This window comes from Tarenaya hassleriana, unplaced genomic scaffold (genome assembly GCF_000463585.1).
Source record: "Tarenaya hassleriana unplaced genomic scaffold, ASM46358v1 Cleome14, whole genome shotgun sequence".
NCBI lineage: Eukaryota > Viridiplantae > Streptophyta > Magnoliopsida > Brassicales > Cleomaceae > Tarenaya > Tarenaya hassleriana.
This window is the reverse complement of record NW_010964598.1, coordinates 2,566,613-2,590,324: the sequence shown is the minus strand read 5'-3', so window position 1 is coordinate 2,590,324 and position 23,712 is coordinate 2,566,613. Positions and strand designations below refer to the sequence as shown.

Genomic DNA, 23,712 nt, shown 5'->3' with positions numbered 1-23,712 from the left:
CCAAAAACCAAAAACTAAAAACCAAAAACCAAAAACTAAAACCAAAAACCCAAAATAAAAACCAATACCATTCAAAGCCTAAATAAAAGATAAATGATAAAAGAACCAGGGATGAACATTTACACTAAAAAAAACCCATAATCTTTGGATTTGCTAGTATATGGCCCCGTGGTACTCGACGAGTAGATACTTGATATTTAATGAAAATGAAAAATAAATATAAAAGGTGGAAAACCTATATGACGGATTTGGATTCGGATTTTGGAGATTTACAAAACGGGTATTTGCGGATACCCGTATATATATATATATATAAATAAGATAAAATTATTCTTGTATTTCAAATTTTTTTATCAAAATATCTAAGATTTTATAATGTTTCTATTATTATCCTAATCTTTTGAATTTCAAAATTATTTTGTATCTTTGAGAAATTTTATAGAAATCTATATATATTCTCATATTTTAAGAATTTTCAAATTTTAAATATATTTTTGAATCAAAATATATATTATTTTATTCGATATTTGGTTTAATTTTAAATTGATAAATATTATATATATAGATACGGATATTCGCGGTACCATACAATACATACCCAGTTAAGTGATACATAACTATTATTTATCTTAATTTTAAAATTTTAATTTTGGTCGTATGATAAGATTCCCTTTGTTTTTTAAATGTTAAAAAGAAAAATAACTGTTACAAAGATTCAATTGGGCTTAGAATCGTAGAGTTCCTTAGGGCCTGGAGGTCGGTCCAATGGACCTTGGCCCAACCCAAACCCAATACGATGCCGTCCTAACCCTCTTTAAGACCTCTCTCGTTACGCGTTTTTGTCAATTTGTACTTTCTTCTTCTCTGATCTCTTATCCCTCTCTCGATCTGAAACCCTAGCTTCGAAGTTCGGTAATGGACTCCGTCTTATTAAACCGCGCGAATCTGTCTCCCGAAACCCTCGAATTCTCCAACACAGCTGTTTCTTCTGTCCCTTCGAGTGAATCCCCGGCTTTGGATCACCAAACTCCTGCTTCCGATGGTGTAAACGGCTCTTCTGTGCCTCCGACAGAGAATAACGGTGCGATGTTGAAGCCTGAGATCCAGCCGCCGCTGCTTTCGGAGAACGGATTTAGCAAGACTCAGAGTGGCGCCGACAAGGATCAGTCCGGTGGAGAGGAGGAGACTACCAGCCGGAGGCGACGCCGGAGCCGGTGGGAACCGCCGCCGTCGGAGTTGAATAACACGATCTCGGACGGTGGCACTGGGGACTCGAGCACTGCTACCAAAAAGCGTAAGTCGAGATGGGCAGATGATGAGCCGAAGCCGGTGATTCAGCTCCCTGACTTCATGAAGGATTTTACGGGAGGTATTGAGTTTGATCCCGAGATTCAGACTTTGAATAGTAGGTTGCTTGAGATCAGTAGGATGCTGCAGTCTGGTATGCCTTTGGACGATCGACCGGAGGGACAGAGGTCTCCGTCTCCAGAACCGATATATTCTCCCGTTGCATTTGCTGCCCCGTCTTTCGTACTGCAACCTTAGCTTCAATTCCAGGTTTTTCTTTGTGCTGCATTCTTTCTAGCTCTTTTTTCTCTTGTTGTTTATTCTTTGGATCGGTTTTGCTAGTGTGGCCAAGGACTTTTCTGGCTTTCAGGATTGTGTCAGCATATCGGCTCTTGAGTAATTCAGCACGAAGAGCTCTCTTTGGAGATAAGGACACGCCAATTGCTGTTGTTTTCCCCTGCGGGTCTGGTGAAATACTTGTGCGAGGTTGAGAAGAACAAAGACAACGACCATCGTCCAGGGAAAGACAAGAAATTATTTCTCAGATAATCAAGAAGAATCCGGCGTTTAAACCTCCGGCAGATTATCGGCCACCCAAACTCCAGAAGAAGCTTTACATACCGATGAAGGAGTATCCGGGGTACAATTTCATTGGTCTTATCATCGGCCCAAGAGGAAATACCCAGAAGAGAATGGAGAGGGAGACTGGTGCGAAGATTGTAATTCGCGGTAAAGGGTCAGTGAAAGAAGGTCGATTGCAGCAAAAAAAGGATTTGAAATATGACCCTGCGGAAAACGAGGATTTGCATGTTTTAGTTGAAGCTGAAACCCAGGAATCTCTTGATGCTGCTGCTGCTATGGTTGAGAAGCTCCTGCAGCCTGTTGATGAGGTGCTGAACGAACACAAACGGCAACAGCTTAGGGAACTTGCAACTTTGAATGGAACTATAAGGGATGAAGAATACTGTAGATTGTGTGGTGAGCCAGGACATAGACAGTATGCCTGTCCTTCGCGTACAAATACCTTTAAGAGTGATGTACTTTGTAAGATTTGTGGTGATGGTGGACATCCAACTATCGATTGCCCGGTGAAGGGTACGACAGGGAAAAAAATGGATGATGAATATCAGAGCTTCTTGGCGGAGCTAGGAGGGACTGTCCCTGAATCGTCAACTAAACAAAGCTCTCCCTTGGCCCTTGGATCAGGCAACTCTGGAAGTAATCCACCCTGGGCTAACAATTCAGGGAGTGGGGGAAGTGCACATCCAGGCTTAGGTTCGACTCCTATCAAACCTTCCAAGGAATATGATGAGACAAATCTCTACATCGGTTACTTACCTCCAATGTTTGAGGACGATGGTTTGATCAACTTGTTTTCATCCTTTGGTGAGATTGTAATGGCAAAGGTGATCAAGGACCGTGTGACTGGTCTGAGCAAGGGCTATGGTTTTGTCAAGTATGCTGATGTCCAGATGGCCAATAGTGCGATACTGGCCATGAATGGCTACCGATTAGAGGGCCGAACAATTGCTGTCAGGGTTGCTGGTAAACCACCACAGCCTGCTGCACCCCCAGCAACTCCAGCCCTTCCAGCTCCACCTCCGAGTTATCCTCCACCGAGCCAGCCTGCTGGTGTGTATCCTTCTCAGCAATACGCTACTGGTGGACCTCTGCCAAATCCCCCTCCTGTGGGCTATTCCACAGCTCCGGTTCCCTGGGCACCACCTGTTCCTTCTTATTCGCCTTATGCCCCTCCACCTCCTCCTCCTCCTGGCTCTTATCCTCCCGTTCCTGGTCAACCTATGCCTCCTTATGGAATGCAGTATCCTCTGCCTCCCCCTGCTGCACAAGCTCCTCCGCCTGGCACTGCATCTCAAAATGCTACTTCTGGTGAAATCCAGCAAAGCTTCCCACCAGGGGTGCAGTCAGACGGTGGTACTTCTGCTCCATCTGCCCCGCCAAACGTCTATGTTAACTCGGTTGCAGCTATGTCTGGACAGCCGCCTTACATGAGTTACCAATCTTATTACAATGCTGTTCCACCTCTACCACCTCCAGTTTCTGTCTCGTCTGCTGATCATTCTCAAAGCGTGGGCCATGTGTCATGGGCCGCCAGCCCTCCTGTCTCAACTTCTCATCACTCACAAGGTCCAGGTAATGTTCCATGGGCACCTAATCCTCCTATGCCCACAGCTGGCCATTCACAGAGTATGGGGAACATGCCTTGGGCTCCTAGGCCTCCAGTGCAGCCACCTATTACCTCTGTAGAGAATTCAGCTTCTGTTGGAGATGCTGAGTATGAGAAGTTTATGGCTGAGATGAAGTAAGAGGGTCTTATGAGAAGAATCTACCAGCGGGGGGAGGTAAGCTTCCCATACTTAATTCATCTGTCTTTCGATTGAATTTAGGGGCTAAATCAAACCAGTTTTGGAAAATGATGAGACGATTCATTCTCTTGTTGTTTTTATGTTGTAGAATCAGATAAATTTTGTAGACTTGCAGTGTAAAACAGGTCCATCATGTTGGGTTTTAACAGATTGCTGTTATCTTTTCTGCTTTTGCTGATTTTCCCGTGTGCAGGCTAACGGTTCTTGTACACTGTTTTTTCACATTCAGCTTGTATTGCTATTGATATATCTCTTTTAACACAGTTTCTCTTTTGTTTGGTATTCTTAATCTTTTCAGATGTGAGTGAAGTATCTTGGAGCTCAAGTAACCTTATTTGTGTCATCTTTGTTGTTGGAAGTTTGGGGACTCACATCTTAACCTTGCTCTGCTGTTGTGAAATGTGCAGTGATCCTTGCTGGAAAGCTCTCAACTCATACAGTGTGGTGTTTCCTAGAGGCCATTAGAAATCTTATCACTGATAATAATTTGATGCTCTTTTTATAGGATTAAATCGTGTCGTGTGGTTATTGTTTCCTCTTTATACATTTTGCCGTCTGCTCATTTCCAGTGGTGATGGGTGTGTTACTCTTTGCCTTCAGCAGGTTTCATTTCAGTCACTGACAATTTCTCCTGTACCGTTTATTTGTTCTTCTGGGACATGCAACTTATAGTCGTGTAGTCGGAAACATGTTCTTTATCTCTGCTTTAATGATCCTCTTCCTCCTGAAGCTGTCTTTTTTCCATCCCCTGTATGAACAGGGAATGTGGCCACTCTGCCTGGTGTGAAGACAGCTTCTTGGGTGGGTATGTTTTGTTTTGATAAATGGCTCAGTGGCAGTGTTGATGGTTCGATCTTTTATTCTATGATCTGTTTGATTCATCATCGTTTGTAGCTTCTCTTCTTTGTGGGCAGGATGGGCATATCTAATCTTTAGCTTGTGGATCAGATTTAAATGGTGGGTGTTGTTTGTGAACTCTTAATCAAATAAGAAAGCCAACGCCTGGTCTCTCTGCTGCAGAAAATAAGAGGATCTAGAATCCTCATAGTGATTTATAATGTTTAATTTGCCATATCGATGTTTTTGTAGCGATTTGTATTGTTCATCTAGTCTAGTTCCAACATTGTTTTTCAATTTTATGATTGGATGATGATGTGGGCTAACTAAAATTTCTATTTTTTAGTTTTAAAAAAATTTACTTTTTTACTTTTTTAATATTTTATATTCTTTTTAAAAAATTAGAGTCTTCTACTCGTATTTTAGATGATTAATCATTTGTTTTTTTAGTTTTCATAAAATTAACAGCTTTTACATTTCAACAAGAAAAAAAAAACTTGTGAGCCCCTTAAATTTTTAAAAATTGGTACATGTAATTTTTAAAATTTTCACCGAAGAAAATAAAGTCGGCAATAACGTTAACTTACGATTCAATTTTACTCTAATAACATATCCAATGTCCCAATCCCCTAAATAATAGTAAGAGGAAATATATTTAACATTGAGAAAATACAAAATCCAATAATTAAAGGAGGAGTTGGTATTTTGAGAATTATATATCCTAAATATGGAAAAGATATTTATATATTATAAATTCAAATATGGAAAACATAAGTTTTCCCAAGTTTAGATGATCTACTGATAATTATATGCAAAACATACTTTTATCTCGGGTTCAAATTCAATATAGAAAAGATATTTATGTGGATTTTTCCGATTCTTTGAGAGATGTAATTAGAGTAAATACTTTTATTTCGGGTTCAAATTCAAATATAGAAAAGATATTTATGTGGATTTTTCCGATTCTTTGAGAGATGTAATTAGAGTAAAGGTATCTGAATTTCTAAATTATAAAAAAAAAGTACGGAACCTTTTTGTCTAAGTATTAGAAAATAATACAAAAATAACTATTATTTTTCTATAGACACCCTAATAGAAGATTATTTATCCATAAACAGGAATAAAACTTTATCCTTCATAAAATTTCTAAAAAAAATAAATAAATTTTGTTATTCATTTTTATCATGAATAATTTTACATGTTATTTCCCTAAAAACACGAAAAACAACGTTGTAGTATGTATTCGATGTATAGATAATTATTTTATTTAATAAGCTTATTCTTGTTTTTTTATCATACATTATTTGATATATTCATTGCATGTAAATACCATGACAACAAGATACCAATCTAATTTAGAGTTTTATGTACAAAATACAAAGACCACCCTAATGAATTTCATAATTAATCATTAAAATTCGATATAAAATAATATCCAATCAGACTTTCCACGTCAGCAACAAGTTGGACCCAGTTATAGAAAAGATGACGTGTGCACGAGTCAAATGCGAGATCTTCTCGCCTCTGAATATAAGCCAGTGCCCACCAATTCAAGAGGTCGTCGTCGTCATCGCCGGAAAAATGGCTCCGCTGAGAGAGAAAGCCAAATCGTAACTCTCCAGCATGATCTCCTCCGTCGACCGATTCCTCGAGCTTGGCGTTGTGTATCCTCCTCGTTCCCATCATCATCCACGCTCCAAATCTGTTTGATTTGAGATGATTTAACTCTGTTTGCTACTTCTGTTTCTCGAATGGAGGCATTTCTGCGATCTCTGCCATGTTCCATGTCCGTGAAATTTGGATACCGCTAATTGTTGGGAAGTGTTATTATGGTTTAACTAAGAGATAAGTTATCTATTTCTCCTTATCAATATGCCAAATTACCTATTTGTACTCTTGAATGAGAATTGAGTTATTGTCTCTTTTTTACTATATTAGGCAATTTTATGACACATCTGAGGTATATCTTTCGCCGTATATGATGTTATTTTTAAGACAATGCTTGTTTAGTATGAGGGGAGTGAAGGAAAAAGGCAGAGACTATGGGAATGTGATTTGTTTCTAAAACGGATTCACTGTTATATGTATGCATCAGGTCAAAATTTACATCAGAGTATGCAATCAAAGAACTCTAGAATATCTCCCCTTCCTCAAGATCTGCCACCAAAACAGACGATTCTGACTCAGTATCATCGAGACCATCATCCTCTTTCAGAAATAGACCAAGCTTCTCGAGCAGCCGAGGACTCCTCATACTACGGAGAGCGAGTTGCTCCAGTTCCCTCTCCACCACCCTGTTGCCCTCTTGTTCTATCTTGGCAGCTTCTTCCATTTTCTGTAGAGCGAGCCGTTGTCTCTCCCGTTGCATTTGCTGCTCCGTCTTTCATACTGCAACCTTAGCTTCAATTCTAGGTTTTTCTTTGTGCTGCATTCTTTCTAGCTCTTCTTTCTCTTGTTGTTTATTCTTTGGATCGGTTTTGCTAGTGTGGCCAAGGACTTTTCTGGCTTTCAGGATTGTGTCAGCATATCGGCTCTTGAGTAATTCAGCACGAAGAGCTCTCTTTGGAGATAAGGACACGCCAATTGCTGTTGTTTTCCCCTGCGGGTCTGGTGAAATACTTGTGCGAGGTTGAGAAGAACAAAGACAACGACCATCGTCCTCATTAACAGAAATGACAGATCCATCAGGATGTGGATTTGGCTTGCTGGTATGCTGTGAACCTGAATTTCTCTTTGCCATACAATCTGCAGTTATTGATGATGATGCGCTGCCGGTTTCTAAGTCGAGATCTTTGCCAGTCGTGCTACGGAACTGGAGGCTACTGTCAGTAGTAACCATGCAGCATGAACCACAATGGCCGGCATCAAAATTTGGAGCCCCATTTTCACGATCACAACCAACATTGGCAAGTTTAGAGCAACGTTTCAGAGTCAAATGGGTTCCAACAGGGCCGTGATTGAGCTTTTTAACAAGTCTCTGCTTTGTTGTTGCATTCTTTCTGGTCTTCTCTACTGTTGGGTCTAACGTTGAGACAGGAGAGAGTGCTTGTGTTTCGGATCTTGTCTTATCCAAGAAAACAGCCTCGAAGAACTCCTTCAGCTCCTTCGCCATCTTGTGGACCAAATTCTCCGGCGGATTATACAACATCGCATTGGAGAAGATTAATCTGACGTCATTTGCGAACCCGTCCACGGTACCGTATGCGTTCTTCTCAATCTTGCGTTCGATGGTTTTGAAATCCATCGGCTCAGAAACGACCGAGAAGTAATCGGGAAGATTTAGTTTCACAGGATCGACGGGCTCGTAGAAGACCCACCCGAAGCGATGCTCCATCGCCGATTCAAGTAGGACAGAACAATGCGGAGTCACACTCTGGTCCTGTTTCACCTTCGGCTTCTTCTTTGTCTGAATATCATCTATTTCTTCAGCTCCACGCTTTCTGGAGCCGTTCGCGACGAAAACTCCTTTCCCCAACTTGATCACCAGTTTTGGTACAATGACCATTGTAGCGAAATGTGAGAACCTGAAACCCTAGCACGAAGCAAAAGATTAGTCCGATTTTTTGTAAACCCTAATACGAAGTAGAAAGTTAGGGTTTCTCTGAAAAAACCCTAATTCGAACCTTTCTTCTTCTGCTAGGGCTTTCCGCAAAGATGATTCGAACCTTTCTTCTTCTCAAAGCAACGAGGAAAATGTTGTGGCAACTCGAAACTGCCTTTCCACGCTCTCCTTTATATACAAGCAAATGCCACTCTACGTCAGTCAGAAGCAAAGGAAAAAGCGATATTCCGAATGTGGCCCTTGTTATTACCAGAATTACGGAACTGTCACTACGCTAGTACACTTAAATAAGCAGAAAAAAAGGAAAGAATGAAAAGGGAGGTTGCGGAGGGATTATGACCGTTGAAAATAATCTACTGCCAAAAAACATATATTTAAAAAAAAAATTAAAACTACAGTCATCAAAACAATATTGTAAATTTTATATTACCGAATCAATAAATCACTTTTATTTTACTAATGATCTAAAGAAAATATATTTTGTATCTCAATATCCTCTAAGTTTTACTATATTTTTTATATCCACGAGTCTTGGGATTTAATTGGGTCTATTATGAGCGGGTTTTATCAGTTTGCTTAAAAGTTTGCAAACGATACAAGAAACATTTATCATTTAAATGTGATACACAAGCTAGATGTTCTACCATACATTCTACACAAGCTAGCAACACATATGAGGCCAACCTTCTGTATATCATAGGTGAGAATCAATGCAGAACCCTCTCTGGTAACAAAAGAAGAAAGACGCGTTGCCGTACGTATTCGTGAAAGAGGAGAGAGCGATGCTCTCCGAACATTCTAAGGGAATCTCAGACAAAGACAGGCAGGAACTTGTACGAGATGTCAAATCAAGTACAGAGCCCAGACTCTAGAAACATGATTTGCAAGCAAAGATGAACAAAACAAAAGGTGGCAGAGAGAAAAAGCTTATTCTGTGTAATGTCGTCAAATTGGATTCCATCACAAGGCCGTGGGACTGGCTCGGGACACGATCACGACCAGCATGACCGTGACCGTGAGCAGGACCGATGTCCTTATCCTTTCTTCAAGCTCGTTGCTGTCTTTCCTGCTGTCATCATCGTCATTGTCTTGTTTCTTGAAGAACACGGCAACAAGCTTCGATATCTTCTCCATCACTTCCATGGCTTTAGCCTTTGTGTTGTCAAACACCCACTTTATGAAATCAACCCCTGGCTTGTTTTCTTCGCCTGGTCTCTCCTCTTCGTTCCCTGCTTCGAACAATAGGCCATTATCAGATTTCTGTGTAAAAATGTGAAGTTTAGTTGTGTCTTGTAATACCTTCACTCGTGCCGTTGTTGTATAGCTCCCTGATCTCGCGTACCACCTCATTGTTCATGACAGCTTCCCAAACTGCTCTGTCTGATGAGAGAGATACTACCATTTTCTGCGTAAAACCCGAAAATCTCTCTACTCATGTCATCCAAATCTAACGAAATAACGAGCTCGGATTTCTGAAAGAAGATTCCCATGAACCAGAGATTCCAGCACATTCAACAGGTTCAACAGGAAACAAGCGTTTTTTTTTTCTCCATGTAATTACGTTTTGTTCAAGATCCAATCATATGTAACAGGAGACATGCAGATTTCAGTACCGATCAAGAATTCAAGACCGACAGGAAAGATTACCTGGACGGATGGTTCGGTCCGAAGTAGATGGAATGCATTGTAAACCTGGTCGTAACCGTGAGTCTGCAACATTCTTGGATGGCACAGTTGCATCGGAGGCTCCAGCCAGTCTAGTTCCAACCCGAACGGTGAAGCTTGCTGAATAATCATTCCGCTGGTGGGGCTCTGGATCCGATCGGTATTGTTAACATTGCCCTCGAATCTGTCACCATTACCATCAAAAACCCTTCAGGAAAAACAAACTGAAGATCAACTCTAGTTCCTATATATATGCGCAGATCCCTTCTCGGGTAAGCGTAAACAAGAAGAAGGGTTTTGAGAGTGACAAAAGACTGTAAAAAGCTTTCAGATTACACACAACACAGTCAAATAGTAATGCAGAATCATAGTTGCTTATAAAGTTCAAGACAGAGCTCCATCGCAATCACAGAAAGTGGCTTTGTCCAAAACGACACCAACTTTGGGACGTAAAAAGACACCTCTTAAGCGTTCCTGTCATCACAATGCCTACTTATTGTACAGTCGTGCTTCTCAATTCCCATTAAAGACTCCAAATTCTTAAATCTCATTCACAAAACAGATTTATGGAGGAAAAAAGAATGCAGGAGACATGGGTTTGAGAAAATTACTGTCGGAGAGCAGAAACTGCGTCTTGGACTTCATCGGCTGAAGGAACACAGCCAAAGACAAACTCCTCGTCACTTCCTTCTTCAGACACCCACTCGAACTCGTCAACATAAACACCAGAGCTCACACACGCGCTCCGACCGCCCACCGGGAATTCCGACGGTGACCCAGATGCCGGAACCGTCAGATGGTTCGACCCAGAAGAAGAACTCAGCTTGTGGGGTTGCCTAGAAGCCGAACCAGCACATCCGCCATGGGAGGCATTCGAAGCAGCTGCGTTTGCAGACGACGACGACGAAGAAGAGAAGGGTTCTTGAATCCCGCCGTTGGCAACGCGTGTCCTCTTCATAGCTCTCCCGGCGGCGCGTAGCATGCCTCCGCCTCCGCCGCCACCCATCGGTCCTCTTCCTCCGCCGAACATCAGGTGATGTTTTTCTGTATGAGACTCGGACAGGTTTCTTACGTTTACTCGGTGGGTTTTGTCTCTGTCTGCTTCTTCTTTTAAGGCGTCAATTAGGATCAGCCGCGGAGAATCTGACAGATTTCGCCATTTTTAACTTTAACGATTCCGGAATTTTGATGCAGAGAAATTGGAATATCTTTGGATTTTTGTATTCGTATTTTGCTTTCCTTTGTTCCTTGCTCATGCTTGCCTCTTCTCTTCGACAATCTTATCCACGACGTAACGAAATATTATTATTAATCTATTGAAAGTAAAACACTGCTCATTTGAATATATGATTGTTCAACAATTACATCTACGACGTTGAAGATGTTATTAAATTGGATGAGAGCTGAACAATGTTATAGCTTGTTTCCTAAATAATTTTTATTATTCATCTTTAATAACGTTGATTTTCATCTGCAAATTAACAGAACAAGATATTAAAAGGAAACGCGATATATATATTTTTTTTATTTCGGATTTTTTAGTTATGTAAAATCAGTAGCTTTTTTTTTTTCATAGATAGCTTTTGTTTCAAGATATACAAAAAGGAAACGAGATATTTTTATTTCAATTTTTATTTGGATATTTAGTCATGTAAAATTTATATTTATTTAGTTTTCAAACCCATGTCTCTTTTTAATACAAGGAATAAAACTTACTTATAAATTTAGTTTCTTAAAGCCTTTTTATGTATAAAGATAACACTTAGTACAAAACAGTTCATTTTAAATCTTTTGCATAACCCTACAATTATTCCTCTTTACTTTTTTTTTATGTAAATTCCTCTTTACTTTTGTTTATTAGTACATGTTTTTATCGATTGCATATCTATTAAAATAAATTAAATTACTAAAGATAGGTAAAAGTTAAGGCATTTTGCTTGGTCAAGTGGGTTAAACTTATTAAAGGATTAAAATACTGGTTGCGTGTCGGCCTCTTGTTGAGAATTTGCGGTTTTGCTTGCAAGCTTATATAATAATTAATCACATATAATTTTCGTATTACTTGGTATCTATCAGAAGAAAACGTGCGTGTCCAATATAATTTTTAAATCGTATTAATTTAATTCAAAACAATATAAAAATAAAAAGAACAATTCTTTAAAATAAGCATTTTTTAAGTAAATAGGATTCGAACAAAATTTGACAAACCAGAAAATAATTAAACCTAATATCGATCCCTAATTCATAATCTCATTTAACATGAACAGAAGTTGAACTCAAACAAAATAATATTGCTACCACTATTTTATGTCCATCTAATTCGTAAGCTACCTTTTGTTGTATTAGGACATATATAGAGAAACGTTATTTATCTCATAAAAAATTCAAACCATGAAAATCAAAATAAGAAAAACTAAAGCTGTTTTTATATTTGAAATTAGTTGCAACTAAAATCGGACTATGTTATCCAAAATCCAATATATATAATATTTTGGAAATTTAAGCTTAAAACAAAAATTAAAAATAACTAGTGGAGGAAAAATGATTGTCACCGGTCTCACTGTGTTTAAAAGGGCATTATATAAAAAATAACTTTACTGTACTATTTTGATTTCATTCTCCATGTGTGATCATATGATCATTTGATTCATGTGATCCAATCCAAAATATAGTGTGATCACATATTGATTTTGTTGATTATAACGTTAAATTTATGGTGATCACACTAATTCATTATGATCATATTTTGTATATCTTACTAATAATTTGATTAAAATATAATAAATTTAATGTTATGAGTAATAAGATAGAACCTGACCATTCGGATCACATAAATCTTACAGTTAGGGTATTTTTTATAATGCACGTCTAAAAAGCCTCGAAGAATGAGGATAGACTTCCAGCATTGATATGGGCCATAGAGTAGGCCCATTATTACAATCCGACCCGTTTATCCAAAATCGGATCCAGAAAACCCGTTTGACTAGTCGTCTTCCATCTGCGATTCGCCGGTCTGTCCCCGTTGCAGCTGCATCCATTTTCAGAAATTCTTAGCACCCAAATCGATTTTTTCGCCTTTGGTATCTGATATTATATGTAATATCAACCGGATCAATGGAGTCGCGAGGTGATAATTGCGGGTTCTCTCGTTCAGCAGATGGTTCCGACGGAAATGGGGATCGAGATGGTGGATCATCGGTTATGAGCGGGAATTTTTTCTTGGATTATGTCGGGGAAGTTATTCTCACTCAAAATTCAAATGGGTTGTCATGGAAGTCGTTGGATTCTTCGGATAATGTGAGTTTCTCCTATAATAGCATATTTTCATCCTTCCTGAGGCAATTTAGATGATTGAGTTTGCTGATTATTACTTGGATTTCTAACGAATTACATTTACTTCATGGATGATCGTATGTTGGGTATGAATTTTCTGGTGTTTCGAGTGCTCGAGCTGAGGAATCTTGTTGTTCATCCGGAAACAGATTATAGAGTCAATATTTTCTCATCAATGGATGAGGAGATGGAATTTTTCGATTTTGCGTGGTATTCGGTTAAATTACACTTTGGTTGTTTACTCTGCTAAGTTATTCAGAAGTTGGCATCAACTAAAGGGGGATGGATTCATCTATTGGTCTTTTATCCATATTTCCATCTTAGGGATCAAAAGGAAAAATACAGGCTGGTTCTTTTGCATTAATGGCCATTCGTTTTCCTTTTTTGGTGTTATCTTAAACAGTTACTGTTCGTTGGACAGGAGGGATCGACCTGTTTGGGAATTGGAGCTTCCCAGAATGTCGAAACTGAGATGAACTTCTCTGATATTTACGCTGTGGAGTTTGCGAGCTATGGTTCTCTGCATTGTTCAAAGTCAAGCCTTAGAAATGCCAAAGAACGTTTTCCAGGACGCCGGCTGCATACTCAAGAGGTTCTATACCTATCTCTACGTTTAACCTTGTTTTGGTAATTTTCTCTGGCGATTATAGTGTAGTGAATTTGCTCTATCGTTCTTTATGCTGTAGATGTACCGGTTTACTGTGCACGGGTTGCAAAAATCAGTAAAAGAACCTTGCCTTTGGAAACTTGCTGGATATACTTTTGGTCATGTGGACTTACAGACCTGCCAGATGTGGATGGATTGGCTGAACTACTTTTTGATCAAGCAAGTAGGAAGACCAAGAAATCTTTTGGTAAATTTTACTCATCACATTTCGAACTCAGTTGCTTTTGTATGTGGGAATCTTTTGATGACTTGAGCAGATAAAAATGAGGGCGAACACTTTGACAGGAATGCTCGGTGCTTGGTTAGGTATTTGTTCATCCAAGAAGTGGCAAAGGAAATGGCTGCAAGACCTGGGAATCTGTTAGCCTGATTTTCGCTCGTGCTAAAGTCAAAACAAAGGTATGCTATTATCGTTATGTAAATTGTTGATATTATTTGTTGGCCTTGTTAAAGTTATTGTTTGAATTGATGACGGAAGTCATTTACATTTTAGCTTTTTGGAAGAATTATATCCATTTCCTAGCTAGATCTAGAACATTTAGTTCCAACATGTTGCATATCATATTAATTATGTGCTCCATTCTGGTTTATCTTGTAATTAGTCCTCCATTGATTCTTTTAAAGTCTTTCTTGACATTGCAGCAAATTTGTGTGGTGAAAATTTTGAACTTTGAACTTCCAAGGAGATTTTTATTTATCATTTATTGCAACAAGCTTTCTATAACTTTCATGTTTCGTAGGCTGTTATGTCAGTGTCACATGTCAACTTAAGAGAATTTTGTACCCCTCATTTGTCTAGAGACATGTCTCTCTAGGTATTTTTTCCCTTTTGCTAATAGTGCCATTCTCATAAAGAGATTCATAAGTTCCATCTTCTTATTGTTCGCACTATGGTGTTTAGTTTGGATTCTCTGGTAGTGTCTAACTCTGTTTTAAAGCAGGTGATTGTAACAGAAAGAGCAGGACATGCATTTGACGTAATGGCATGTATCAGTAAAGAAGAACTTCACTCATATGATGGCGTCATAGCTGTTGTAAGTTTTTGGATTTCTTTCTATTTTTGTCTTGACCCTAGAGTTCTGCTTGTTGAAATCATGGTAGTGAATGATTCCTTTGGTCTACTTGTGAAATATTATGAGATGTTATATCATCTTCAGATTCATGATATTTTAGAACCAAAATCTTGTTTCATGATAATTGTCGAACCCTCTCCAGTATGTTAATCATCATCGAGTTTTTACATCCTAAAATATCGGTCTGCATTCAGGGGGGTGATGGTTTCTTCAATGAAATCTTTAATGGGTATCTTTTGTCAAGACTTAAAGTGCCTCTACCACCGACTCCTTCGGATTCCTTCCATTCCATTCAAAGTAGAGGGAGTTCTTCTGTTCCTGAATCTGGAGATGAAGTTCTTGAGACCAATCAAAAGGAAGACCATCCTCTCCTCCCAGGTTTAGTTCAAAATGTGTCAAACGTCACTGATTTCAGTATGTATTTTGACCCATCTTTATTTCATCACAACTGAAGCTCTGGAAACTGTCCACTAGTTGTAATTGCTGTGTGTTATTAACCTGCAGGGACAGTCAATGGCTCATGTGAAGGTCTGTCTATTTTGTTTCTTAGCAAATACATGTAGTGGCATTTTTCTTGCTTTCTTAATCAGACTTTGTAATTTTTGTTAGGAAAACATCAGTTTTTGTTTTTCCATTTATATTTTTGGGGCGCTGACAACATTGCAGAGAATGAAGATACCGAGCATCTCTTCAATGGTGAAAGGCTTCGATTTGGTCTCATCCCAGCAGGTTCAACTGATGCAGTAGTTATGTGGTACAGTTCTTATCATCATTTATGTATACTCATTGTGTCAGAGGTAAAAAATAAAATCCTTTGCCATATTTTACGGGAAGATATTTCGTGGGTATTGGCTGTGAGCTTTAGGTCATTCAGTGGCAACTCCATTTGCGTTCTTGAACTAGCGTCTGCGTCTCTACAGTTTAGCTTCTGTGTATAAAGGATGTATAAACAGCACCACTGGAGCATAATGTTTTAAGATTTTCTATCTATGTTTCTCGTGTTAACAGTACCACTGGAGCTCGTGATCCCATAACATCAGCACTCCACATTGTTCTCGGCAGAGAGGTCAACCTTGATGCAGTTCAGGTAGTGCGGTGGAAAACGACTTCCTCTTCGCCAATGGAACCTTTTATTCGCTATGCAGCATCATTTGCCGGGTAATGACTCGACCCTTTAGGTTTGAGTCTTGAATCCTAAATTTTTCTTCGCTCTTATGAACCCGAAGCCTAAAATCTTATTGTTATTAGTGGGCAAGTTCATTTTTGCAATAACCAGTCAGCTTCAGTTCTTTGTCTCACTGATCTCCAAGGAATGCATTTTTTATTATCTCTAACAACTTTTTGTATGTGATTTCATTAGTCCAGATACGGGTTTTATGGGGATGTCATTTCGGAGAGCGAAAAATATCGCTGGATGGGTCCTAACCGCTACGATTATGTTGGAACTAAAGTATTCTTGAAACACAGGTATTTTTTCATTATACCATGTATAAGATATTCTGAACATTAATGGATTTTCCTTTAGATGCTACTTCTGACAAATTTATCTATTTCATTTTTATTTCAAACAATTATTTTTTAGCGTTTTCAAGTTATGTGTTGTTCCCAGATCGTACGAGGCAGAGGTGGCATATGAAGAAGTTGAAACAGAGAATGCGAAATCACCTCCTCAGAATGGCAATCTGCGTACTAAGACGTGGCCATTTCGGAACTCTATAAAGTCGGAGAGAATACTATGCCGGGCAGGATGCAGCATCTGTAATAGTAAAGACGATAATACGTTGTTGAGGAATTATTCATGTCCCGAAGGAACGAAATGGTCGAGATCTAGAGGGCGGTTTCTCAGTATAGGTGCTGCAGTAATATCAAACCGAAACGAAAGAGCGCCCGATGGTCTGGTCGCTGATGCACACCTTTCGGATGGTTTTGTTCACCTCATACTCATCAGAGATTGCTCTCGTCCTAAGTATCTCTGGTAATGTGTAATCGTATTCCGCTTCTTCCTTTATACTTGTCTTTAACATTCTGAAATGTCTTTGCGGAATAGAATGTAGCATCTCTAAGAAACTTTTGGGGCTGTGTTCTTGCCTCCGACATAGCCTTTTTCGTCTATTTTCTATCTCTCGTTCTACGGATGTTGGTGCAATCCAAACCCATCAAAGCATATATCAGAATTATCATTTTCGATATGAATATACACTACAGGCACCTAACCGAGCTTGCGAAAAGAGGCGGTGACCCTTTGAACTTCGAGTTTGTGGAGTACCATAAGGTAATGTGTTTCCCTTTGGAAAAGCCTTCTCTTTTACAAGCTGAATTCACTGAGTTTTTTTTTTTGGGTACAGACCCGAGCTTTCACGTTTAGATCGGTCGGGAGCGAGAGCGTGTGGAACTTGGACGGGGAGATGTTGCAGGCTCACCAGTTATCAGCACAAGTCTTGCGCGGTCTCATTCCGTTATTTGCATCTGGTCCCGAGGTATAATGACAGAAATTATGTCCCAGGAAACTGCAGAGAGAGCATCATCATATCAAATGAAGCATATATATACGTAACGTAACTTCGACATGTGATATCTGTCCCATTAATACATCTTCTCCATATTCATCGCGTAAATTGTCTGAACCAATATGTATGTATGTATGCATGTGAGGTTAACCCATTTTTTGTAACAGATTTTGAATTGGACATTTTGTCGCCATAGATTTGGGGTATATGACAATGACATTGGGGACTTTGGAAGCATTTCATTTTTTATGTGGTTTTTATTATGCCAGAATACGTGATTACTGAACCCTATCAAACGAACCGAACCCAATCGTTGGGTTATAATTTTGTTTTACTAAAATCGAAACGAACCGATCTAATTTATAATATGTTGAATTGAAAATAAATAAAACTGGTAAGAATTATAGTTATTTATATTTTTTTATCAATTTAGAAATTTACTCGAATTTTGCAGTCTAGATTTCGATTAGACTTTTTATAAAAATTAAATAGTAACTAGGATTTCATCGATTTCTCCTTCATCGAACGGGGCTGGCCAGGATAAGTTTGAACGGAAGATTTCCCCCGACTCCTACGGTTAAGAGTTCTCCTCCAAGTCCACTTGGAATCTGATCCGAACCAGTTCTCTAGCCGTTCTGTGGCATTCGTCAGCTTCACTCTGTTGTGGCAAACATTCCTCCGGCGTCTTCCAATCTTGGACCGCCTTTTAAGTTGGGGAATTGGGTCACTTTCTACCGGTGCCCTTTGCCTAGGGGACCATGAATCACACTCTCATCTGTTCTTTGAACGCGACTTTAGTATGCAGATCTCGGGTTTCTTCGCATCTGCTTGTTATAGTGCTCCTCCTCCCCCTTCATCTCTGGAAGTCCTGCAAGCGGCAACATATGTTATTTGGCAAGAATGGACTACTCGTATTTTTAGGCGGGAGTCATGTTCACTTGGAAATCTTCGGATGGCACTTGACAGGTTTGTGCGTGATGTCGTCCTTTTAAGGGTGCATCCTTCGACTCCTCTTCCCCCCACCCTTGAGGATGTGTGGCTCTATCTATTACATCTCCGATCCAATCTCAACTGAGGCGTTAAGTTGCAAGTTGACTTTTTTATTATTTTTTGTTGTATCTCTTTTGATGGTATTTTGTATTAAGGGTCAGTCTAGGTAAATTGTCGGGTTGTAAACAAACAATTTTTTGAAGCATTAATATATTTATCGTTATAAAAAAATATTTTTTGAGTGTTTTTAGAAAATTATATGATTGACGATCGAATTAACTTACAACATGAGTATAATCAATGGATTAAAGTACATATGCAACTTGTTCATATGTCATATAAATGTATATTTGATTCTAAGATCATTTCGTCACGAAAGTAGTTTCATGTTTTTTTTTATAATACGAAAGTTCATCGGACCTTTGACCCGACTACATCGAGAATCGAGAAAGCCCATTTAAATGTTTTTTTTCCAAGTGAGGACTCGAACGCGGATTAGGAAAGAGCTTTGCTCCCTCCCTTATCGCTTGAGCCACCCAATCTTGGATAAGTAGATTTAAATTTCTTCATTGTTTTCGTGTGTATTTGTTTTTCACCAACTGATATTTATACCTAAAAGACATTATTATTAGGTTTCAATATTAAAAATGAAATTTATTTTCAACATAGATTGCAAAAAAAATATATAACTAATTTGCGCTTTGTGCGCCCGATTGATAGAAATTGTTTTTTTAAATCAATTGATCTCGAATCCGAATCAAATTATATATAAGTTAAAAATAAATTAAAAAATAATTTTAAATATTTTTATTCTTACTTTACTCTTATTAGTTACTAACTCTGATAAATATTTTAATTTGATAATCTTTGGTTTGGATATATAAAATCGAATTAAAGTGAATAATTATAATAAAGAATTTTTTTTAAAAAACAGATTAAATATGTTTTTTTCTAAATTTAAATTATTGGAAACTAGTAGAAAATAATTTAAAATTAATTGAATATAAAATAAAAATGAAATAAAACATATTTTTAATAAATATTGGATACATCTCTCTCTCTTTTATTATACAGTGTTGTATGTATACAATTATTCAAAAAATAGCCTTGGAACGGACATTAGGTCTTGAATGGGGGCAATTACAAAATTACCCTTAAATGATACATTTTACTTCAGGCCAGACCTTCGCTCAGAAAAAAAAACGACAACATCATACATACCCTTATAAATGTAGATTCCCTATAATTTCCTTCATTTATATATATAATATTATAATATATTAAAATAAATAAATATAGATCTACTTTACCTCACTTTCTCTCTCTTCTCTATCGTTGTTTCCCGCCTGCATCACGTTCTCTCTCTTCGAATTTTTTTCCTTCTCTTTCTTCGAATTTCTCTTCTCCGATGCGATTTTCTGGCACATTTACTGTGCGAAACAAGTAAAATCTCCAAGAAGTTCATCCGGTTCCTGATTGTTATGATTGGAACCTGCCATCGTCCATTGTAGATATAACGGTTTTGTCGTCTATAATGTTCGTGCATATAATGATATTATCAATTTATATTTGTACTAATTAACTGGTGTATTACATTGTAAATACAATCGTCAAACTGATCAAACTCGTCAAACTCATCGAAACTCGTCTCTGGTAAAACTTTAATACTAATCAAAGTCATAAAACTGGTCAAACTGGTCATACAGCTCAAACTTGTAACACCCTTTCGGAGTTTTATGTTTGCGGCTTCAGAGTTTGACGAGTCAACGCAGTCAAACGGTGGTTAAATTATATTTCAAAGGCTCAACGTGGTGTATAGGGGTTATTCTGACGTATTTAACGTGTTTTTGCTATTTGTAAAGCATTCGAAAAAATGATAAATTCTATCCCTTGACTAATGTGTTATATAAAGTGTATTAGAACATTAGAGTTTCGTTTGGGAGAACTTGCATTGTAAAACAAAATAAGGTGTTAAATTTAGAGAGTTGCGATTATTTTTTACTTATAAAATTTGTTACATTGGGTGTTTATTAACATGTTCATGGTTCATAAATGATAAATTCGTCAAATCCGAGAGTTTGACGAGTTAACGTAGTCCAATGATGGTCGAAATTACATTTCAAAGGTTCAACGTGGTGTATAGGGGTATTATGATGTATTTAACGTGTTTTTACTACTCGTAAAACATTCGAGAAAATGATAAATTCTACTTTAGGCCAATATGTTACATAAAGTGTATTAGAACATTAGGGTTTCGTTTGGAAGAACATGCATTGTAAAACAAAATAAGATGTTAAATTTAGAGAGTTGCTATTATTTTTTACTTATGAAATTTGTTATATGAGGTGTTTATTAACATGTTCATGGTTCGAAAATAACAAATTCGCCAAATCCGAGAGCTTGATGAGTTTGACGGGTTTGATGAGTCAACGCCGTCAAACGATGGTCGAAATTACATTTCGAAGGTTCAACGTGGTGTATAAGTGCTATTATGACGTATTTAACGTGTTTTTCTTATTAGTAAAGCATTCGAGAAAATGATAAATTCTACCATAGGCCAATGTATTACATAAAATGTACTAGAACATTAGGGTTTCGTTTGAGAGAAGCATTGTAAAACAAAATAAGGTGTTAAATTTAGAGAGTTGCGATTATTTTTTACTTATGAAATTTGTTATACGAAGTGTTTATTAACATGTTCATAGTTCAGAAATGATAAATTCGCCAAATCCGAGAGTTTGACGAGTTTGACGGATTTATAGAATAAATATGGTTAGATACAATACATATGATTTAAAAATATTAGTAAAGTAACATAATTAAAAAAAGATGTTTTGCTAAAGTCTCAGACATGATTAGATACAACTCAATAAGAAAGAGATTCATAACAAAATGAGATCGTACTAAATAAAATAAAGGTTCACGAAGAAGAATCTCAACGTTCCTCTGTAGACACTGTGACTTCTTTGCCATTCGCAAATATATCACATGCAATTTTTTCACGAATAAAATACACCACCTCGTCGCTCACCTTATCCAATAAGGTGAGATAATCCCTATAGAGTGTCTCTACATATTTGATGTTGTATATACCATATTCATTTTCTATTAGGTTTTGAGGTAGATAAGATACATGCAAAAATAAATTTAGCACTCATTAACAGACTCGTCAAACTCGTTAAATTCATCAAATTCGTTATAGTGCGACTTGTATGACGAGTTTGAACACTTTGCTTCGTTCTAGTGTGACGGGTGCGCCCAGTTTGATTAATATCTAATATTGCCACTAATCTATGTTTTAGTGCATCCGACTGTCGACAATATCACCATGACACGATTACTATACGTCTTTTATGAAAAATATTATTTTTCACCTATCTGAAAACCCTATTTTGATATTTCGGTGATAATTTTTCACTGAAACCCTAATTTTTCTAATGTTTATTTTAAATCCAAATCTTTAACGGAACCTTTACAGAGAACCCAAAACCGAATCCCAATCTATACCCGAAATCCTAAGAATTTTGATTTTCAGTGAGTTCAAAAACATATACCTAGAGGTCTTCGCAAATAAGAGCCGAAGAAGGGGCCGAAGATGATGAAGACAAAGCCTTTCTTCATTCACTTCACTTGCAAAGACGAAATCGCAGAAAAATCGCGCAGAACAATCGTCAAAGTTAAAGAGAAATGAAGAAGAAACAACATTAAGAAGAAATGAAACTGTCTGTCGAAAATAAGGGCCGAAAAGAAACTGTTTGGTTTTTCAAATTTTTTTATTTTAGTAACTTTTTTACTTTTGGTATTTTTCCTTCAGATGCTGATACGTGTATTTTTTAAAAGGGATAACGATATTTTTTAATTCGTTTTTAGTTTTTTTTTAAATCCTAGATCTTGAAGGGTATGTCATGCAAGTGAAATCGACAGTTAAAAATATTTATGTAATGTCTCCTTTTGAATGATAACAGTTTTTATTTTGAGTTTTTAGTTTTTGGTTTTTAGTTTTTAGTTTTTTGCTTTTATAGTTTTTACAGTTTTTAGAAAAATTAATTGGTAAATATAATGTTTTAGTTTTTGATTTTAGATTTTATATTTAAAAATTACAAAAAAAAAAATTAGCATTAAAACAAAAAATATATTTATTAATACTAGTAATAACAATATAAGATGATTACAATATATATTTTGAATAATAAAATTTGAATTACATACCTTAAATTATAAAATCTTTTTCAAAAAAGGTATGAGTTATGGTAAAAATGGTAAGAATATTGTCTTTATATAGATATATGTATAATGTGAAATTATTTCTAAAATCTATAAAAGAGTTGTTTTTGACTTTCATGCTTATTTCTCAAAAAATTGACTTTCAAATTTTTTAGAAAAATTGAAATAAAAAAATCATAACGGAAGAATTTTTAGATTTTTAACTTCCAAACACTAGAAAAACCATTTCCAAGGCCTAAACATCAGTTTCTAAATAACTTATATAGTTATACCCAACTTACACGTTAAAATTATACTCTTTCCGTTTTATTTTGGATGACGTTTTAGATTAAATTTTTTGTTTCAAAATAAATAATGTTTTTATATTTTTAATATAATTTTTATTATTTTTTCCAAATTTATCTTTAATTAATAAAATTTAAATATTCTATATATTTAGAGATAATAATTATCTATATAATAAATAAAAGTGTTTTAGGTAAAACATTTTTTTTTAATTTGTGTGTTTAATTTTTAATGGTATGTTGTAAAATGAAATGAAACCGAGAGAGAAATAAAGAAAAAGAGGACGAATTGGATTCTGCCACATCAGAAAGCACAAGGATGTGGATCCCACGTGTGAATCTCCGGATCCTCTCATTTAATTTCCCTCCAGATCCGAAAGAAAAAACAGTGTTTTTTTGTTGATTTTGTGGCTGTTACAAAAATAATTACTTTTTTTTTTTTCTGGCTTTTGCTACACGTAACTGACCACTTTTCGCTTTTGCCGTCTTCCTCCATTGCCGAAAGGAAACAGTACCTTTCTCCTATTGCTCTCTTTCTCGATTCAGAATCAGCAGTAGAGGGAAAGGTTTTACTTTTGCTAGGGTTTTCCTTTTCCATTCCGTGTTCCATACTCTTATCACAGAGATTCCTTTCTGCGTTTTTGTCTTTTTTCCCTCGGATTCCGCTTGTCTCCTGATTCGATTCCAGTGAGTTTTTTTTATTAATCGCCCTGTTCGATTATCTTGGTTACCCCAATTTCTTGGAAATTTCACGTTAATTCGTGAGTTTCCGATCATTTAATTGGATTCCCGAGGACCCATTTGTTCAATTTTGTTTTGGGTTTTCCGATTTATTCGATCCGATTCTATTCCGGTGATACCCGATGAGGTTTTTTGGCATTTCCCTTCTCTTTCCC

At 37.1% G+C, this 23,712-nt stretch overlaps 5 protein-coding genes across 10 annotated transcripts in view; 3 read left to right on the top strand and 2 right to left on the bottom strand.

Moving 5' to 3' along the window:
- The first annotated feature begins 860 nt into the window (after window positions 1–860).
- On the top strand, window positions 861–4,517 carry LOC104808380 (branchpoint-bridging protein). Its single transcript, XM_010534053.2, has 4 exons — window positions 861–1,523; window positions 1,630–1,683; window positions 1,808–3,650; window positions 3,973–4,517. The coding sequence occupies exons 1-3, from the start codon at window positions 916–918 to the stop codon at window positions 3,612–3,614; spliced, it is 2,469 nt and encodes an 822-aa protein (XP_010532355.1). The 5' UTR covers window positions 861–915; the 3' UTR covers window positions 3,615–3,650; window positions 3,973–4,517.
- Window positions 4,518–6,607: 2,090 nt separating this feature from the next.
- Window positions 6,608–8,361, bottom strand: LOC104808278 (transcription factor GTE12-like). Of its 2 annotated transcripts, none has more exons than XM_010533932.1 (2): window positions 8,135–8,361; window positions 6,608–8,043 (listed from the first exon to the last, which is right to left on the bottom strand). In XM_010533932.1, exon 2 carries the CDS (start codon window positions 8,014–8,016, stop codon window positions 6,895–6,897), a length of 1,122 nt encoding a protein of 373 aa, XP_010532234.1. In that variant the 5' UTR covers window positions 8,017–8,043; window positions 8,135–8,361; the 3' UTR covers window positions 6,608–6,894. The 2 variants fall into 2 exon arrangements, with proteins under 2 accessions (XP_010532234.1, XP_010532235.1); XM_010533933.1 differs by having other exon boundaries at window positions 6,608–8,035.
- A 437-nt stretch (window positions 8,362–8,798) lies between these two features.
- On the bottom strand, window positions 8,799–10,998 carry LOC104808277. Of its 2 annotated transcripts, none has more exons than XM_010533930.2 (4): window positions 10,350–10,998; window positions 9,721–9,946; window positions 9,373–9,478; window positions 8,799–9,302 (listed from the first exon to the last, which is right to left on the bottom strand). In XM_010533930.2, the coding sequence occupies exons 1-4, from the start codon at window positions 10,766–10,768 to the stop codon at window positions 9,034–9,036; spliced, it is 1,020 nt and encodes a 339-aa protein (XP_010532232.1). In that variant the 5' UTR covers window positions 10,769–10,998; the 3' UTR covers window positions 8,799–9,033. The 2 variants fall into 2 exon arrangements, with proteins under 2 accessions (XP_010532232.1, XP_010532233.1); XM_010533931.2 differs by having other exon boundaries at window positions 9,721–9,922; window positions 10,350–10,997.
- A 1,754-nt stretch (window positions 10,999–12,752) lies between these two features.
- Window positions 12,753–17,565, top strand: LOC104808276 (ceramide kinase). 3 transcript variants are annotated; one of them, XM_010533929.1, is made up of 13 exons: window positions 12,753–13,035; window positions 13,493–13,663; window positions 13,758–13,925; window positions 14,045–14,137; window positions 14,680–14,772; window positions 15,006–15,225; window positions 15,316–15,339; window positions 15,478–15,565; window positions 15,820–15,969; window positions 16,177–16,278; window positions 16,421–16,786; window positions 17,017–17,083; window positions 17,157–17,565. In XM_010533929.1, exons 1-13 carry the CDS (start codon window positions 12,853–12,855, stop codon window positions 17,292–17,294), a joined length of 1,863 nt encoding a protein of 620 aa, XP_010532231.1. In that variant the 5' UTR covers window positions 12,753–12,852; the 3' UTR covers window positions 17,295–17,565. The 3 variants fall into 3 exon arrangements, with proteins under 3 accessions (XP_010532231.1, XP_019057473.1, XP_010532230.1); XM_019201928.1 differs by having other exon boundaries at window positions 13,475–13,663; window positions 15,006–15,189; XM_010533928.1 differs by having other exon boundaries at window positions 13,475–13,663.
- Window positions 17,566–23,286: 5,721 nt separating this feature from the next.
- The window catches only part of LOC104808275 (acid phosphatase 1-like), a 1,853-nt gene continuing 1,427 nt past the window's right edge, over window positions 23,287–23,712 (top strand). Inside the window, exon 1 of one of the 2 annotated variants that reach the window (XM_010533927.1) lies at window positions 23,287–23,703. In XM_010533927.1, the coding sequence (XP_010532229.1) occupies window positions 23,680–23,703 (24 nt within the window). In that variant the 5' untranslated portion in view covers window positions 23,287–23,679. The other variant, XM_010533926.1, reaches the window with a different exon arrangement.

Coding starts and splice junctions, on each gene's coding strand:
- LOC104808380 (XM_010534053.2), top strand. CDS start 916: ATGGACTCCGTCTTATTAAACCGCGCGAATCTGTCTCCCGAAACCCTC. Junction 1,524..1,629: donor CCCGTTGCATTTGCTGCCCC/GTCTTTCGTACT, acceptor CGGTTTTGCTAG/TGTGGCCAAGGACTTTTCTG. Junction 1,684..1,807: donor GTCAGCATATCGGCTCTTGA/GTAATTCAGCAC, acceptor ACCATCGTCCAG/GGAAAGACAAGAAATTATTT.
- LOC104808278 (XM_010533932.1), bottom strand. CDS start 8,016: ATGGTCATTGTACCAAAACTGGTGATCAAGTTGGGGAAAGGAGTTTTC.
- LOC104808277 (XM_010533930.2), bottom strand. CDS start 10,768: ATGTTCGGCGGAGGAAGAGGACCGATGGGTGGCGGCGGAGGCGGAGGC. Junction 9,479..9,720: donor GGACCGAACCATCCGTCCAG/GTAATCTTTCCT, acceptor GGTTTTACGCAG/AAAATGGTAGTATCTCTCTC. Junction 9,303..9,372: donor CAACAACGGCACGAGTGAAG/GTATTACAAGAC, acceptor TGTTCGAAGCAG/GGAACGAAGAGGAGAGACCA.
- LOC104808276 (XM_010533928.1), top strand. CDS start 12,853: ATGGAGTCGCGAGGTGATAATTGCGGGTTCTCTCGTTCAGCAGATGGT. Junction 13,036..13,474: donor CGTTGGATTCTTCGGATAAT/GTGAGTTTCTCC, acceptor TATCTTAAACAG/TTACTGTTCGTTGGACAGGA. Junction 15,970..16,176: donor TATGCAGCATCATTTGCCGG/GTAATGACTCGA, acceptor TCATTAGTCCAG/ATACGGGTTTTATGGGGATG.